This window comes from Tursiops truncatus, chromosome 17 (genome assembly GCF_011762595.2).
Source record: "Tursiops truncatus isolate mTurTru1 chromosome 17, mTurTru1.mat.Y, whole genome shotgun sequence".
Taxonomy (NCBI): domain Eukaryota; kingdom Metazoa; phylum Chordata; class Mammalia; order Artiodactyla; family Delphinidae; genus Tursiops; species Tursiops truncatus.
Genome location: NC_047050.1, coordinates 47,960,023 through 47,977,644, shown reverse-complemented (window position 1 = coordinate 47,977,644; position 17,622 = coordinate 47,960,023). Strand labels below are relative to the sequence as shown.

The following is a 17,622-nucleotide window of genomic DNA, read 5'->3' as shown; positions in this document are numbered from 1 at the left end:
TATACAACAAATATTTTCTTGAGTGCTTCCTAGGAGTCAGGTATTGATTCCAAACTCTCTGTTCCTAGGACTTAGAGCTGGAATCAAAATACAAGTAAGTTTTAAGGGAGATGTGATTTATGGACTGTTAACTAGATAAAAAAAAAACTTCAAAAACTTTTCAATATGCTTTTCTCAAGTCCTGCTAGCGTCTCAATGGAAGCAAACATCATAATGGTCTCCTTCCTGCTTCTGAGAGCAGCTGAGATTCTTCTATTGACACAGTTTCTAGGATTGAACTTGAAAAACCAGAAGCAGGGAGTTCCCATTAAGAGTCGTGGCCTTGCAGACTTACCCCTCCTATCTGTCCCACAAGCCAGAATTTTCTGACCTGCAGGGCACAGTGTGGGACTCATCTGTTCTTTTCAGCATTTCCTGGATAGGGACATAATACTGTGGTCGTAGGTGGATAGAGTGACACAGAGGAGATTTATTTACAACTGAACTGGATGAGGTAATTAGCAAAGCATCTATTTAATCTCTGACTACTAACGGGCAGTATATTGGTATTACAGGACAGGACAGGACATTAATGCTCAGAAGTGTACTAGTAAGTTATGGGAAAAAAAAAATTCCACAATTTTTTCATGGAAAAAGTCAGTAATTTTCAGAGGTCAATAAAGAAACCCCACAGCAAATACTTTCAGAAACCAAGAGGGGTTCATCCATGCACTCTTGTGTCTCTCCTCCTGGTTGGTTCTATGTAATGGAGGTAGGGGTGTGTGTGTGTGTGTGTGTTTGTGTGTGTGTGTGTGTGTGTGTGTGTGTGTGTGTGTGTGAACAACCTAGACCTGTGAATCAGTTAAGTGGTGACTTTTGGCCCCCTAACCAAAAATGTCAGCTCACCAGTGCAAGGAATATTATGTGTTTTCTTTACTCTAGTGCCTAGAAAATTGCCTGGCACATAGTAGGCCCTCAATAAAAAGTTGCCAAATGAATGAATGAATGAATGAAAAGCAGAGATACGTTCAACTTGAGCTGTGTTAATCTGTTTGCTTTGTGACTTGGGCAAGTTATTTAATCTCTGGGAACCATTAAAAAATGGAGGATAACCCTGTTACTTCCGTTGTTTATTTGTCAGTGTTTAATGATTCAATATTCAGGACAGAGCTTTGTATGCAGAGAGTGCTGAGTGGAGGTGGACTCCCTTCTCTTGCAGACACTCCCTGACCCTGTAATGATTTAACATCTTGTTATAGTAGAGAGGTGTGTTAATTGGATGATTCTATGAGAAAGTATTCTAACGGTGACTTAAATATGTTGAAATGGGCATGTTGCACTGGTTATAACAAAGCATTGTCCATCATTCTAGATTTTTCTAACATAAATCTGTTCCAAGGTATGAAAAAAAATCTAAATTTATACAATAACTGTAAGTTGATGAAATAAACATGTAATTAACAATTTACTAGCGGTTTGAATATTACAAACAGCGTAATATACCTACTCAATAGGGAGAATTTTATGATTTTGAACAAATTCCATTTTTTATTCCAGGGATTTGATTTATCAGTACCATGTAAATAAGTTGTTTTTGACCTAAAGTTAATAGTTTATTTGGGAAATTATTTGAATAATAAAACACAGTTCTTTGGCTTAAAATGGTTGGAAGCTGAAAACTCAAATAAACCTATATCACAGTAAAGGCTATATCAGAAGACTTTATTTAATGGGGTGAAGAAAATATTTCCTGATTTTTTTTATTACTATAGGGCAGATCTGACACCATTAGTTTTCTTTCCGTCATAAATACAGACGAGGAGAATTTGACAGGCATCACTATAAAATAGGTTATAGATAAGTTCAGGCATCTTTCCTTCCACACAGACCTTTTACACTCCGTTCTGATGGGGCTTCTTGAATAGAATGACCAAGGTTTGATTTTAGGCTTCTAGGTCACGGTTTCACCTTGACAACAGTTCTTTCATTTCCAGCCCTAACATTTGCTAGGATCCCTAAGGTGCTTTCATTTTTGTAAGTAGTATAAGGAAAAAAAAAAAAAATGGAAGGATAGGAAAAAAAAAGATAAAACTTAATTCACATGCTGCAGGACTATCTCTGTGTCTCTGGCACAAAACTTCAAATCCAATCCAAGAACTGGCTGTGTATTAGAAGTCTGCAGATTTAAACCTTGTCCACCATGATCAAACTGGATTTATGGAGCATCATAACTCTCCAGACACCATCCAGCAGCTTATTAATTTAATAGACTCCTGCCCATTCACTGATGTTCCTGCCCTGACAGTCTCTCAAGATAAGGCAAAAGCCTTTTGACAGGACAGAGAGCATATATATTTTCTTCTGTTTTCTCGTGGATGGGGTTGTCGACAACTTGAAATGTGTGGCTCAGCAAATTTGTTTTTTTCCTTCTCTTTTTTTTCCCCTTTTGCTGTGCAGGAAGGATGACAGAGGCGAGCCTCCAGAGAGTTCCAGGGGTCAGGGGGGCCTGTGTTTCCCCTAAGTACTTATTTAGCATTTTGTTTTGCAAAATAACAATGAATTGATTTAAAGGCATACACGTGGGACAATTTCACCATGAAAAGAAACAACATTACAATTTAATGCCTAATATAAATTAAGAGGTGTTGGAGAGAAAAGGAAAAACAGCAATAAATGTTCCCATTAAACAGGGTACAGCAGCATTTTCTTTTCTTTTCTATAATCCCATTTGTGGGAATGAGGGGGAGTGCCAAAAAAGATAGCACTCAAGCTGTTGTGTATTTAAAGACAAAACAGGAAGAACTTTTCAATGTTCTTATTTTCCCTTTATGAGATTCTCATGCTCTACAATGGTGTTTATTTGCAAATGAATTCACAAGTCTCTGAGAGTTATTACACTAGTATATTTGCAAGGTTAACTGTTTCCACCCGTCCTGGTACTCTTCAGTTAAAGACACATCAGTAATCACTAGACCTTGGCTTCTGAAACTTAAGCGTGCACACAGATGACCTGGGATCTAGTTAAAATGCAGATTTGGATCCCGTAGGTCTGAATGGGGCCTAAGCTTTAGCGTTTCTAACAAGCCCATGCAGTACTGCTGGTTGGCAGACCACTTTTAAGGAGCACGACATTAGCCAAGCTTTTAAAAAGGGCAAACTTAGATACGGACAAATGATATCCCACTGTCATACCAACGTAAAACATAACTTGAATATATAACAAAAAGTTCACAGATTCCCTACCTGGCATATAGTGGGTACCCGACTAATATTTCAATGAATTGAAGAACTCCCAAATTTCATGTAATGGCCTGCTTTTTATAATCTCCCTTCATTTTTACATGTGTGTAAAGATGATTATCTTAATTTCCTTGGAGATAGTTAACTACAATGGTGTATGTAAAGCCAGGGATAAGATGAAAAGTCACATGCCCATTTTCTTATACACATTTTCTCCTCACTTCATTTCACTGAGAGAAAGCTATCTTTCTTATCTGTATCTCTAGTCAAAATGCAAAACTATGAAGTGAGACTTCTGAACTAAACTATTGTTTGGCTTAAATGTCCTAATTAGGCCTTTTCATTTTATTTTAGTTTCTGGCTTCCTACACTCACTCTAATCTAGAAACCTACACTCAAAGCACAGAAAGACAGCAGAGATTATACTTACGATATTTAAGATTTTATATTACCAAACTAGTTCTGATATTGAGAGACTCCAAATTATTATTTACTGGTTAATTGATAAAGTTTGTGTCTTTTGGGGGGAGGAGCACAGGACTATCATACGTTACGTATTATATCAAGTTAACTATGAAAACTTAAGTTGCTTCGTAGAAGTATTTGATAAGTATTCTGAAAATGTTAAGTTTTCATAATAAGCCTCTGAGACTTAACATTTCTTGAAAGAGCGCACAAAGTAAAGGGTACTGAACTGGAGAGCCGTCATTCTTGAAAATCTTTACTGACAACAGAGACCAGACAGTGATGATAAATACTAGATTTCTGAAGGAAAAACTGGCTTAAAGTCATTTATTCTTATTGAATTTCAATGGGCGGTAGATAGAACTACATAACTAGATAGATAGAAAAAGCTTAACTGTTCATACCTAAATGGTGTATTTTGGATCCATTCTTTTGGCTGGGATATTCTTGCTTGAAACACCACGATATACTGTCTTGGTTGACCCCACTGTTGTCTGACAGTCTTCACATACTTAAGAAGGACTAATGAGAATATAACTTTCCTGAAGTACTACTGTATGTCATGGCATATAAGGTGACCTTTTAGTTAAAAAATAGCCTTCAAAAATGGGGTTGACTTAAACACCAAGGGAAAATGAAAAGCCTCTAATTTCACATCTCAGAGCAAAGACTTGAGGTCTGGCTGACTTCCCCCCAGTGAAGAGCAAGAACAGCAGACACAGGGCTTCCCTGGTGGCGCAGTGGTTGAGAGTCCGCCTGCCGATGCAGGGGCCGCGGGTTCGTGCCCCGGTGGTCCGGGAAGATCCCACGTGCCGCGGAGCGGCTGGGCCCGTGAGCCATGGCCGCTGAGCCTGCGCGTCCGGAGCCTGTGCTCTGCAACGGGAGAGGCCACAGCAGTGAGAGGCCCACATACCGCAAAAAAAAAAAAAAAAAAAAAAAAAAGAACAGCAGACACAGTCACTGCTTGATGGGAGAAAGTCAGGTGGATCCACAAAGAATTGCGCAGTAATGGTGAGCCAATGTCCTGGCATGGCTGCTGTAAAAAGATGTCAAATAAAACCCTAAGGTTTGACAACATCTTTGACATGTATATAGATTCTAATTTTTCTAAATTCTTTTACACACCTTCATTCTAACTGATGTAGCACAATGTATGCTGTGTTTACATAGGATATTCCAAAGAAATCCTCTTGTATTAGATTCTCCAGCATTAAAAAATCTTGCTAAGACATGGAATACTTTTCTAGATGTGGAGAGAAGAGTATTTTGAGTACTGGATTTTCAAATGATGTTCATACTAGTGATGTTTGAAACGAAAGCAAGTCCCACTAGAGTTTACTATGTTGAATGATGCACTCTAATACCCATTCAAAATAATTCAAAATTCAGTGAGTATATTCTATGTATTGTCTGCGGAGGAGAAGTGAGAAATGGTGTCATTGCGTCTGAGGTGTTCACGTCCAACTTGGGACAATGCACAGGCTGGGGTGGAGCTCTCTCCCTGGGATGGGGCACAGAAGGCTTTTCAGAGGCACTTATACATGCTAAGTCTTGAATGATACCTGTTGCCAAGATAAAGATGTCTAGAAGGTTATTAAGCAAAAGAAACATGATGTATAAAGACAGATATGAGCAAGTAAAGAATAGCTGAGGAATTTTAAATAACTGAGTATAGTTTGAGTACAGGGTATCTGTGGAGGATGAGTGAGAAATGAAATTATAAGTAGTAGGATAATTTTAAAAAAATTCCAGATGGGATAAGCTACGGGAAACATAGAAATGAGAAGAAACAAGACTAGAGAATGATGTTTAGTGGCTGGACAGTGATGGAGAAACCTGGCACTGGGTGTGGAAAGGGATACATCAGATCAAGCCTCGTGGAATAAAAAGCTGTCAACAAGGAGACCTGTGACAGAGTCACTTCAATGGAATCATGAAGGCAGAAACAGCAAAAGAGACGCTGGAATTCAGGAAGTTAAAGGAATGCATGCAAAAACTTTGCAGAAGCTTACCTAAGAAAAGAAGCAGAGAGGGCTTCCTGTTAAATATGATGAATTGATTGCATGCATTTATTTCTACTCCCTTTCAGTAACGTGACGGTAGAGAAGAAAAGAACGATGATAAGGGCAAAGAGGTGGGGCAGAGTAGGCAATAGAAGTCAACAACATCTTGGAAGCTAGAAAACTGATGGAGTGATAGATGACACAGCAGAGCACAGAAAGCCGAAATCCAAGTACTTGAGCAGCTGGCCAACAAGTAGCAAGCAGATATATTCTGCAGAATCCTGGAAAAGATCAGAGAGTAAAGGTACCTGGTACCTTGAAAGGTAGGGTAAGCAGTGGAGCTAAAACTTGCAGGACTGGCCTTCTAAGTAAGAAGCTGTTAGCTCTACTTGCTCAGCTATTCCCAGCAGAGCTAAGTGACATTCCTTTCCCACTCCGGAGGCTTAGTCTTTGAAGAAATGGAATAGAGACTTTAGATCCAGAGACAGAGGCTCAGCCAAAGGTAGTACTAAAGTTTCACCTGCATTAGAAGATTAAAGGAACATCTACATTCTCAGCAATGAGATAGGACTTTCCCAATGTACCACCTGGTCCAGTTTGCCCACAAAGTCCTCAGATTGCTGGTTACAGGCTCATCCATCTCAGAAATGAGACTGGCGTTCTCTGGAGAAGCTAACCGTGCTAAGACCAAAAAATTACATACACTGTCGTTTGGAGACCTCATTACCATGGCTAGGTTGTCATCCTATGACCCCACACAAAAGCTACCAGTTGACAAGCTCTGCCTTCTCAGGCTGCTCTTGCATTCACCCCTTAGTGCCCCACTCTTAAACGATGAAGTAGGTATTCATGGATCTCTAGCCACTTGAGGAAAGCTTCAACACTAAATACAGGGACAAAAACAGGCAGGAGAAAGTAAGAAACAATGCATGGGACACACAGCTTCCTAATCATTCTCCACATCCTACTTCAGGGATAAAGGAAAACTATCCATATTAAAAAGAGCAAGATGTTGAAAAAAAGGAACAGTCAGGGAACAAGAAAGACCCCTTGTAAATTATAAACATGAGAGTTAAAATTCAATAGTGAAGGTAAGGTATAAAGTTTGAGGACATCTCAGAAAGTTCAACCAAGTCAGATTTCCTAATCATGGGAACATTATTAAATCCATACTTTATATTGCTTTTCACAGTAAAGAAAAAGCTATAACCCATTCATTTATCGATTAATTCTTTCATAAATATTTAATGAGCACCTACTATGTGTCATAGATGGCTTCAAAAATCAGACAGAATTCCTGTCCTTAAAGAACTCTCATTCTAGGGGTGGGAGGATGACACTAAATTTTTAAAATAAATGCTAAAATGCCAGATATGAAGATAAATGAGAGAGATGTTACAGACTGAATGCTTGTGTCCCCAACTCTAAATTTATATGTAGAAGCCCTAACAACCAATGTGATGGTATAAGAGGTGAAGTCTTTGGGAGGTAATTAGGTCATAAGGGTGAAGACCTCATGATGGGATTAATGTCCTTACACACACACACACACACACACACACACACACACACACACACACCACATGAAGATACAGCAAGAAGGTGGACATCTGTAAACCAGGAATATGGGTCCTCACTAGATACCAAATCTGCCTGCACCTTGATCTTGAACTTTCCACCTTCCAGAACTGTGAGAAAGAAGTCCGGTGTTAAGCTACCAGCCTATGGTGTTTTGTTATAGCAGGCTGAATTGACTAATACTGAGGAGCACAAGGAGAGAAACAGAGGCAGAGTAGTTAGGCAGACCCTCTGGGATGGCAACATTTGGAGACAGTTTTGAATGAAGCAAGAGAGGGGCCCATGTGGGGGCAGAGCAGGGCACAGTGCAAAGGCCCTGAGGCAGAGGCATTCTTTGTATTTTCAAACAAAAGCAAAGGCCTGTGACACGGGAACAGAATAGTTAGAGAGTCATAGTAAATAAATAACCCACACTTCAGGCTTTGCAGGCTAGGGGGTCTCTGCCACAACTACTCCACTCCGATGTTGTGGTGTGAAAGCAGCCACAAACAAATTATACAAACAAATCATGGTAGCTATATTCCAATAAAACTTTATTTACAAAAACAGGTGGTGGGTCAGCTTTGGTCTCACGGGCCATACTGATCCTTGTAACCAGGCTAATGGCAAAAGGAAACCACTTGTTGGAGGGTTGTATGTGCTTCTACTTTTCCATTTTCTCTGGAAAACAAGAAGCAAGGTCATTATCTAACAGGGGATGGTATATATTTGGGGAGACAGAAGTCTGCCACAGTCACTTTGAAGACGGATTCGGAAAAAAGATCTGTATCGCCAGGCTACTTACATTGAGGGATCCCATTCACCTCACGGTCAAATGTAATATAAACTGGTCCGCATTGGTTTCTGTTGTAATTTTGTTGCTGGGCGGTGGTGACGGCCTCATTGTTGTATTTTGACCACACATTTGTATAGCGCTCACTGTGGATCAGGCGCCGTTCTAAGCACTTTATAAGTATTACTTCCCCCAGCTTCTGCTGCTTGGATAAAGCCAGGGGAAGGTGGAAAGCTGGATTGATTAGAATGAGGGTATTCAGGCCACTAAAGGCCAGAGAAGGAGAGAAAAGTGAGAGGGTACAAGCGAGTAATTAGAAAGATGGACCCGTGGAATCCAAGTCAGGTCCTCTGAAAGTAAGGACGGGAGGTTGGTGGGCGGGGCAATGATGGTGAAGACATAAGGGCACTGGAGGTACATTTGGTGTTGAAAAAATTGTTGGAGTCAGGTAATGAGTGGAGAAAAGAGGAAGATTTATATTATCTTCTAGGAAGACGTAGGTACCAACATTATTTCTTGACAGATAAAGTCTTGTTTTTATTAGTGGATGGACCTGAGCTTTACCTTTGACACAATAATCAATAATCTTAGTAAAATCCCAATGTGAATATGTGTGCCTCAGAACTTTCAGTAGCTCTCCATGACCCCCTTGATGAGGTCTTTAGACTGAGCACTCAACCGAACCCACAACATGGCCCTCAGAAACGTTTGCAGGCTTGCCCCTCCCTAGTCTTATTTGTAAATTCTCTGTTCTAAAGCGTGCCCTGACACTCATGAAAACACGGCATGTATCGCAGCCTGTAAACTTTTAGGCACACACTTCAACCTCCTCAAATGCCTTCCCCCATTTCTCAAATTTATATTCAACTTTCAATATCCAACCAAAAGTCCACATCTTCTGTCAACTTTGCCTTGACCATGTAAGACAGAACTCAGCGTTATGCAACCTTCATCAATTAAGCTCTTTCAACAAACGCCTTAAGTCAGGGGTGTGTTTCGTATTCCTCTGTATCCCTCATGACACCTGGGCCATATCACGTGCAGAGCCTGTGCTCAGTTACTTTTATTTTATTTGGAAAATTATCTTATGAAATACAAAGTGTCAGGATATTTACAGAGATACTAAAGAAAAATATATATCACTAGAATATAATTTAAATTCCATGGATGAGGGACTTCACGGGTAAGGCAAAGATTTTTGTTCTGTTAGTTTGGGTTGTATAAAAAGAAGAGCAGGAGTGTAGTTAAGACAAAGGGTGATTTTCGTTTGCAAATATTTTTCTTAAATTATATAAGGACAATAATCAAAGTGAAGAAAACTATAAAGGAGGAATACAGAAAGATTTTCCCAAACCTTACCAACCTTTACAGAAATACTTCCATAGTTTCAATGTATTGATATTTCTTCCCCATGTGTTTTGCTGTACATATACTTTAAAAATACAATTATAATCATACTAGGCACGAAACCTCATACTCTACTTTTCAGTTGGAATTATAATACAATAATTTTTTTTCTATGTAATACACTGTTTTAAAGAAATATTCACAATATCTTACTCTGAAAACATTCACCCTAAAGAGCTGTTCCTCATTTTAGCTGATAAAGATCCTTTTGGGGGTAGCTTTCAAGATTAGCATCACTTTGAATGACAAGCTAACATCCCTGAATGATAGTGAGTCACCTCTCAGAAGACCCCACTCTTCATTTTTCATTTTTCTACTTATGAAACTGATATATTCTTAGTTCTTATCATTTGCCAACATCCTACCTGGATTTTTACCCCTAAGAGACAGAAGCTTCATTCGTGCATGGATCCAGGATGGTTTAGAATATTTTTCTCCAACATACGAGAGCTCATCTAATCCACTGAAGTAATTAATAGTATTATCGTGCAGGATTATTTACCAACATTTCATTAAGGAAACTCACAGTGATGTTGATACGAAAACAAATGTATTTTTTTCCACATCAAATAGCATACATTAATAATAACTCAGGACATAAACTATTCAGTATGACCAGACCCAGACTGAAATAACATCAGTAAATCACTAACATAATTGTAAAAACAGTAAATGCATAGTAAAAAATGGAAATGGCAGAAGGCCCTATATTTGCTGAAGTTGCTGTCATTCTGCAATTTGCAACAGACAGCTCCACTGTAAATAACACATTCACTGGTGGGGTCACTTGTCTCAACCTTAAGAACCCCTCAGAAATGACAATTTGAATCAAAACGATGGTTTTCTAAAGCAGCCATTTAAAGCAATCACTGATTCCTAGAACAGGCATAATAAATTGCTCACCCCCCAAACATCTCTCATTCTTAGAGAACATAACCAGAAAAAGCCTCAGATGTTCATGAAACATATTGGGTTTTCGGCATCGCGTTATCCTGTGGTGCCCTGCAATCAATTACTGTTATGCCACCATCATTAATAATTTTCTTAATGAAAATGATTCTGTTGATCTCTGCTGTATTTTAATTATCAGAGTTAAGCATAATTACACTGCGGCTCTGAGCTGGCATGTGGACTCCTTTAGGGCGCAATTTTGTTTTAACACACTGATAATGTAATTTTACATTGTGTCAGTTTGTTTGGTTATTATCCAGTTGTACAATTCCACTGTATTCCTGATAACAGATAATAACCTTAGTACCTCCTATATCCTGAAGTCATTTAAAAAGCAATATTGGAATTCTGCGGCTAGCTAACTTAATCGCCTTATGATTTTATAATTCCTGCTGCTAAATATTTGGTCGAGGCACCCACCCTCTTTTAAGAAGAATACTGTAAAACTAGACAACAGCTATACATTTTCTGTGAACTACAGAATGGTTAAATAAACACTTAAATATGAGCACAAGTTTTTCTTTTTAAATTACTTTCTTAGTTATATAGCATTAGGTCCTTTAAGTAAAGTTAGCCATGAACTTGTAGGCTAGTTGGGAAAACTGACTGCCATGTTAGACAAGGCTGTTTCAACATTCTAGGAACATGCAACAGATCCTCTATTTTAAGGTGGAAAATAGTCCAGCCTTTTGCAAGCGTCCTTCGAATGAAAGATCTTTGTTTTAAACAGTTGATCAATTTAGTCAGTGTGCAGAAAGTTGCTCATCCAAGTTAGGTTATATTAGAACTACAGTCATTATTTCAACAGTACCCGGTATAGGACCTTGAACGTAGTACACAGTCAGGGCTTAACTGAATTAATTGCATGATTACATTTGTCCAAACAAGCAAAATCAGAACTTTGAAGATGGTCACAGAATGATTTGGAGATTAGTTTTCTACATGACTTTAAATTGCTGTGGCCTTCGAAGCAACAGGGAAATTAGCATAAGGTACTGCTGTCACTGCTGTTTTAGTTCTGGAAAATTTTTTCTTAAAAACCAAACCACAGAGCAAGGAAAAAAAAGTTTCATTGATAAATATGTACGTAAATTTGTGAAGAAGACCAATAACCTACAATCTAGGCCTAGTAAATGGTGTCATCAAAACTCTGCTAAATTGCATAATTGGGAATCAAGGTCAACACGCTTAAGATTGAATATCAATTTCATCACGTATGAGCTATATATCCTTGAACTATTTACTTACCTAAACCTGAGTTTACTCATCTGTAAAGTGGGAATAATTCTGCTTACATCATAATTTTCTTGTAGCGGTAAACCAGAAAACGTATGTAAAGTGTTTAAAACCATGCCTGGCATAGAATATGTGCTTAATAAATGGTAACTGCTATTGCTAGTTTTAATATTATCATCATTATTATCTTTATACTAGCTTTTTACATATGACTTTCATTAAAAATATCATGTGCCCAAGGGAAAAAATATCTTTAGGCAGAGGCTTTTCTGGCCTCTGATTCTATAATGCAGTTCTCTGCAGATACTGTGGGTTCACAGGGACCAAATGGGATTTATGGAATTCTTGGCTATAAATCTGGTATCTGATGACCAGGTTTTCTCACACACTTGCTTGATACCAACATGGAGGCCTGGGTTCATTTCCTCTAAATTTGTCCTGACATATAACCAAAAGGGCAAACTGGACTGAGTATAAGATCGTCAGCAATATTTATAATAACATATGCAGTTATGCGTACGGGTGCATCTTCACAAAGATCCTGTGAGACGGCCACTGCTATTTCATTGTTACAGTTGAAAAAATCAGGATTTAAAGCGGAAAAGTGGTTTGCCCAAGGTTCCATCTAAGCAACAGTTTTTTACAATGATATTGTGCTTTTATATAAAAAGAAATCTTCCATGGTTAAGGTGAGATTGAGGGTTAGCTGATACTTTTTCACTCCTTTGATTGACAATGTTTCTTCTCTTCATCCAGATACCTAGAGAATGTGGCTGCTCTGAAATAACACTCCACGAAAACCCAAATAATTCAATTTTTCCTCATTTGCAGTGAACTGAATGAACAAACTCACATGCAAGATGCTAAAGGTTTAATTTCGAATGAACAAACTCACATGCAAGATGCTAAAGGTTTAATTTCGTTCAAAAACATGAAACTCGAAGTAACTTATTTACTTTTCACAAATGAGAAAGGGCACCATACTGTGCAAATGCTATAAAAAAATACAGAGGTATAGGGAAAAGAGAAGAAGTTAATTTCCAATGCTCGACAGGCATTCATGGATTTTAGGAGTGAGTGGGCAGGCCTCTGCTCATCTTCCCCTCCAGCAGCCTCCCTTTAACTTCAGCATGGTGCTTTTTAGTACTTTTCCATTGGAGATAAGTAAATTAGAATTATCTGGAGTCTGCTGAGAATAATGGCAGAAACCAGACAACCCAACAAGTCTGGTCCATCAGTGTCTGGATGAGCTAATTACTTTCTGGAATGACAGGGGGTAGTTGAGGCAGGGAAAAAAAGGTACATCAGATTCTAATATTAATGCTAAATACTATACTTTTTTTTTTTACTTTGATAAAACAGGATGATGGCAGCCTGTCAAAGAGCACTAAGTGATGTAATTTGATAATAATTATTTGATGGACACCCTGGAAATGAAAATTTTATAATTATATTTAATTTTACTGCTAGCCCACATTTAAAAATACTTCAAAAAGTAAGCATGTTTCTTAAATGGTAATAGTTACATGCCATAAGAAAATATTATTAAAAATTTCACAGTGAAGGCATTTTAAAATGCTACATATATGTATTTTACATTCTATTTGTAAATAGGTACTAATATAGTTTCAGATAGCCAGGCCCAGTAAAGGTGATTTTTGGCATAGAATTCATAAGTAGTTTAGGTTCTTAGCTAGAAAACAAAATAAGGCAATGCAATTTTGGCATCTGGAATTTACTTTTCATCTTCAGGGAGAGCTTTTTAGACATTAGGAGTAATGTGTTACATCTGGGTACATGGATGTTAGCCCATCAAGCAACCGTTCTTTTCTGTCTGGAAGTAGCACTTTGGTTTCACTTGGGGAACTACTTCTCCTCTGTCTCAGTGGTTTATGTGGGGTTAGGTCTACAGATGATTGTAGTTTGTAAGGAAGAGTCATAGTGATTAATTGGTTCAAGCATTGGTATGCGATGTACCCCAAGTAAAACTCAGAAAAGCTCTCTTTTCACTGGGATTGCTGTGCTTGTAGAAGAAGTCTGGAGTTTCCCACCACTTGACAAGAACATTTCTGAGGATGAAACACACAAAGAAAGAAGAGGCAGAAGATAGAGACCGTCTGGGGACAAAGCGTAAACTGATCCTGAAGTTTAGAAGATCCCTGGATTCTCAGTTATATGAGCAGATGGACTCCCCTACCCCCAATATGCTCACACACACACACACACACACACACACACACACACTTACACTTTGATTATGTTTTGTATAAGCCAATTTCATTTGGATTTGTATCATTTGAAAACAAAACAGCCCCAACTGATAAATAACATACACATTATGAAAATGTCTCGCACATTACGGATGTTCAAGTCAATATGTACCTATCAAATCTAAATCACCAAACCCTTCCAACTACAAAACTCTTTGGCTTTGAGAAGGCTTATCATACCCATAGCCTGTGAAGACAGAAGGCTTCAGAGCTCATGTGGTCCTGGTAGGAGTGATTCCTGGGGTCCTATTTTCCATGATGAGAACAATCCCTAGTATAATCCTAGAATATCGAGGTATTCACAGAACTTTGAGTGAACGATTCCCTTCCTCCAAAGGCAACCTGAATTCTAGGAATTAGCACCAGGCCTCTGAAGCCCACCTAGGAGATCAGAGTAGAGTCTACAGCAGAGTTTTCCCAAGTGTGTTCACCAGAGAACTAATTCCAATGCTCCAATGGATGTCCACCGGTTGGAGAAAAAAATATATGCATATCTTATAGTCAAACGAGTTACACAGGTTTTTACTTTGTTTTGTTTTACTACAGGACTTCTCAGAGCATTCATACCAGAAGGCCTTGTGAGTTTTCAAGAGGGGCCAAGATAGGCAATATTTGGTCTTGGGACTTTTCCTTTAATCTTAGCGTTATGTGAAGTGTACTTTGGTAAGTGTCATATTATAATAATACTCTGTGATTTCTGCACAGAAATGCTTGAGTAGTTTAAGAGAATTTATTCATCATGTGATAGTGTCAAGGGGAAAGGTAGCGTCACACAGTACAGAGAGTATAGGATTTGGAATTATCAAAACCTGGATTTAAATTTGGCTTCTCTGTTAGCTCTCCTGGACCAGGGACAACATACTACTGCTCTAAGTCACACACAGTGTAGGTTGTGTAAATTAAGAAACACACTACTTATCTCATCTAGCTGCTGGAAAGCTTAATGCCGGGAGAACGCATTCTAATATGTACAACTCAGGCCCTTAATTAGACAGATGTGTGTTTGCATCCCACTTTAAACACTTAGTAGTTGAAACACTTTGTTGTACAGCAGAAATCAACACAACATTGTAAATCAACATTATACCTCAATTAAAAAGAAAAACAACACTTAGTAGCTATGTGACCATGACAAATTACTTAATCTATCTATGCCTCAATTTCATTTTTTATAAAATTGGGTAGGATGTTAATTACCTACTAGGAGGTATTAACTGATGATTAAATGAAATTATGCATATACAGTAGTTACTGCAGTCCTTGTTATTTGAATTGCAATGCCATCTGTTCTTGCAAGTTGAACAATATCGAGTTACCTTTTGTAGGTTAAACACTACTGAATATTAGGAATTCATATTGGTCATCATCACAGTATGTGATGTGCCTATTATAGTTTCTAGCAGCCATTCATCATTTGTTTATCTGGTCAACCAATCATTATTTACTCTGTGCTCTTTTTGTGCAGGCAGCATGCCAGTCCAAGGATGAAAAGATGACTGAGACATAATCCTTGCCCTCAGTAAATATAGAGTAGATTGGAAAGGCAGGCAACAATACCTAACTTTTTACTACTCTTTTTTTGAAATATAAAATGATAATCATAAAACGAGGTTAAAAGAGCAATGAGAGAAGTGCATAGAATTTGGTATGGGAGTACCAAGGAGAGGATTCAGGGGTGCTTAATAAAGGGTGGCTGTTATTATCCATGTACAAAGCTAGCACACAGTTGGGCTCAATCCATGCTTTATGAGTTAATTAATAAGCTTCCACAAATTACTCCAAAATGTTTATTGCCAAGAGGCTTAAGGTACATCTAACCATAATGCAAACACGTAAACATGTTCAAACTAACGTACTCCATGGAACACAGAATTACAATTTGGTTATAGTGTTTTTCCTCATGTAACAATCTAATAATCATCTCTTCTAAAACAATGCCCGATTTAAACATGTAATGGATTTGGATTATGATAGAATAGCTATCCTCTTGGTTCCTCCATATTACATTGCCATCATAGAGATAAGATATTGTACAACAAAAATTTAGTCCGAGTCATTGACCCTACACTCCAAGCCATCTTTTGCAGTGTTTGCGTTCTGAATGTGGACACTGGTAAGCTGGTTCACTATAATATTGCTTCCCATTTTGATAGAACATAGTGACATATCCTGGGAAAATCTTACTTGCCTTCTAGTTAAAAGCTCCCACCAGCATACCACAGGTATTTGGTGTTTGAAAATAAGTGGGTATGAGACCAGCAGTTACAGAAGGAAAAGGAATATAATCAGATCCTGGTGTGCAGATTGTCTTTTTAGCTTGCAAATTCCCTCTTTCTGGTGTTTCAACTTTCAAAGGCTTATGGTAGTTTAAAGGCAATCCTCTTATAAGTGTACAAATTGTAATGATTATAGGAACAAGTTGTAATTGTTTCTAGCAAGTTTTTAAGAGTCTTTGATGTTATGATTAGTGTTTTATATGTTAATATATTGATAGGGGTGCTTATTTGCTTGTTCCCTTGTATGCTTTTATGGTTTCTAGGTTCAATGTGCAAATACATCTTTGATCTCAGTAGGTCTATTTGGTTAAAAAGGAAAGCGAAAAGAAATTAAACATGAGAAGCACAAAGTTTTGCAATATTTACGAAGGAGTGAGATTAGGGATTTCACTGTAAAAGTACAGAGCTTGGGCCCAGAACTTGAATATGGAGAAAAGTGCGGCAAACCACACCACACACGTGGAGGGGCCTGAGTTTGGGGGAGTCGGTCCCATGATGTGTGTCCCGGAGCAGCGGTTCCTCTGCAGCCGGGGTGTAGCTGTTTGACGCAGTCTAGGTTGATGCCACACTGAGCAAATCAAAGGCAATGCTCTGCAAGCCATCGCTTCCTCCCTAGCATTTGCCCCCTGCCCTTCAGAAATCACCATGGGGAGGAATTCTCAGTCTTTGCAATGGCTTCCTTTTCAGCTATCCCCTCATCGTGTGTGATTTCAGGAAACTGGCTGGAATGCAGCGCCTTCTAGAACTCGCACCTTGACACCCTGACACGGACTGCCAAATTTCAAAAGGAATTTACTTTTTGAAGGATGATGCCTAAGAGAGGAATCCGAGATTTCATCAAACCCGCTCTGAATAAAAGTAACAGCGGGGAAGGTACTAGTCAAGGCACTCCAATCCACGGTTAGGTGAATGTGTATGGCGCTAAGTAATTAATGGTCTAACACATTTTGTTTTATGCTGTACAGGAAAAGAACAAAAAACAAAAAACCCAGTAGGCTTGCTGAAACCACAGGTTAGGGAGATTCATAAGGGAAAAAGGAAGAGAGAGGACCCCATTTTACTTTGTACTCCCCTTTCAGCTCATTTGGTTCTACTTTGCAACACTCAGGTTTCAATACATCCAAAGCCAGAGGGAAATGATCTTGCACTTACCTTTGCTGTACACAATGCAGTTGTTTTTGTTGTCTTCCACCCCTTGCCAAGTCACATCCAGGAGCCACTTGGGACCAGCAGTCAGCACCATGGGGACCTGAGCCTTTGTCTTCTGTAGAAAGAATGATAACAAACGGATGCCATTTGCTTTCGTTGATTAAAAAGTTGAATAATAACTGTACTAATCATTTTATTTTTCCAAATAACTAAATCTCCTAAAACATAATCCAAGTCCTTATTCCCCTGTCTCATGATATCTTTTTAAGACGACAGAAGCTGTAAAGCTTGACTGC

At 38.5% G+C, this 17,622-nt stretch overlaps 1 protein-coding gene across 4 annotated transcripts in view; it reads right to left on the bottom strand.

The window, feature by feature from the left end:
• The window catches only part of ZFPM2 (zinc finger protein, FOG family member 2), a 465,367-nt gene that overhangs the window by 139,969 nt on the left and 307,776 nt on the right, over positions 1-17,622 (bottom strand). For all 4 annotated transcript variants that reach the window (XM_073794662.1, XM_073794661.1, XM_073794660.1 and 1 more), the window contains one exon: positions 17,330-17,441. In XM_073794662.1, the coding sequence (XP_073650763.1) occupies positions 17,330-17,441 (112 nt within the window). The remainder of the gene's footprint in view (positions 1-17,329; positions 17,442-17,622) is intronic.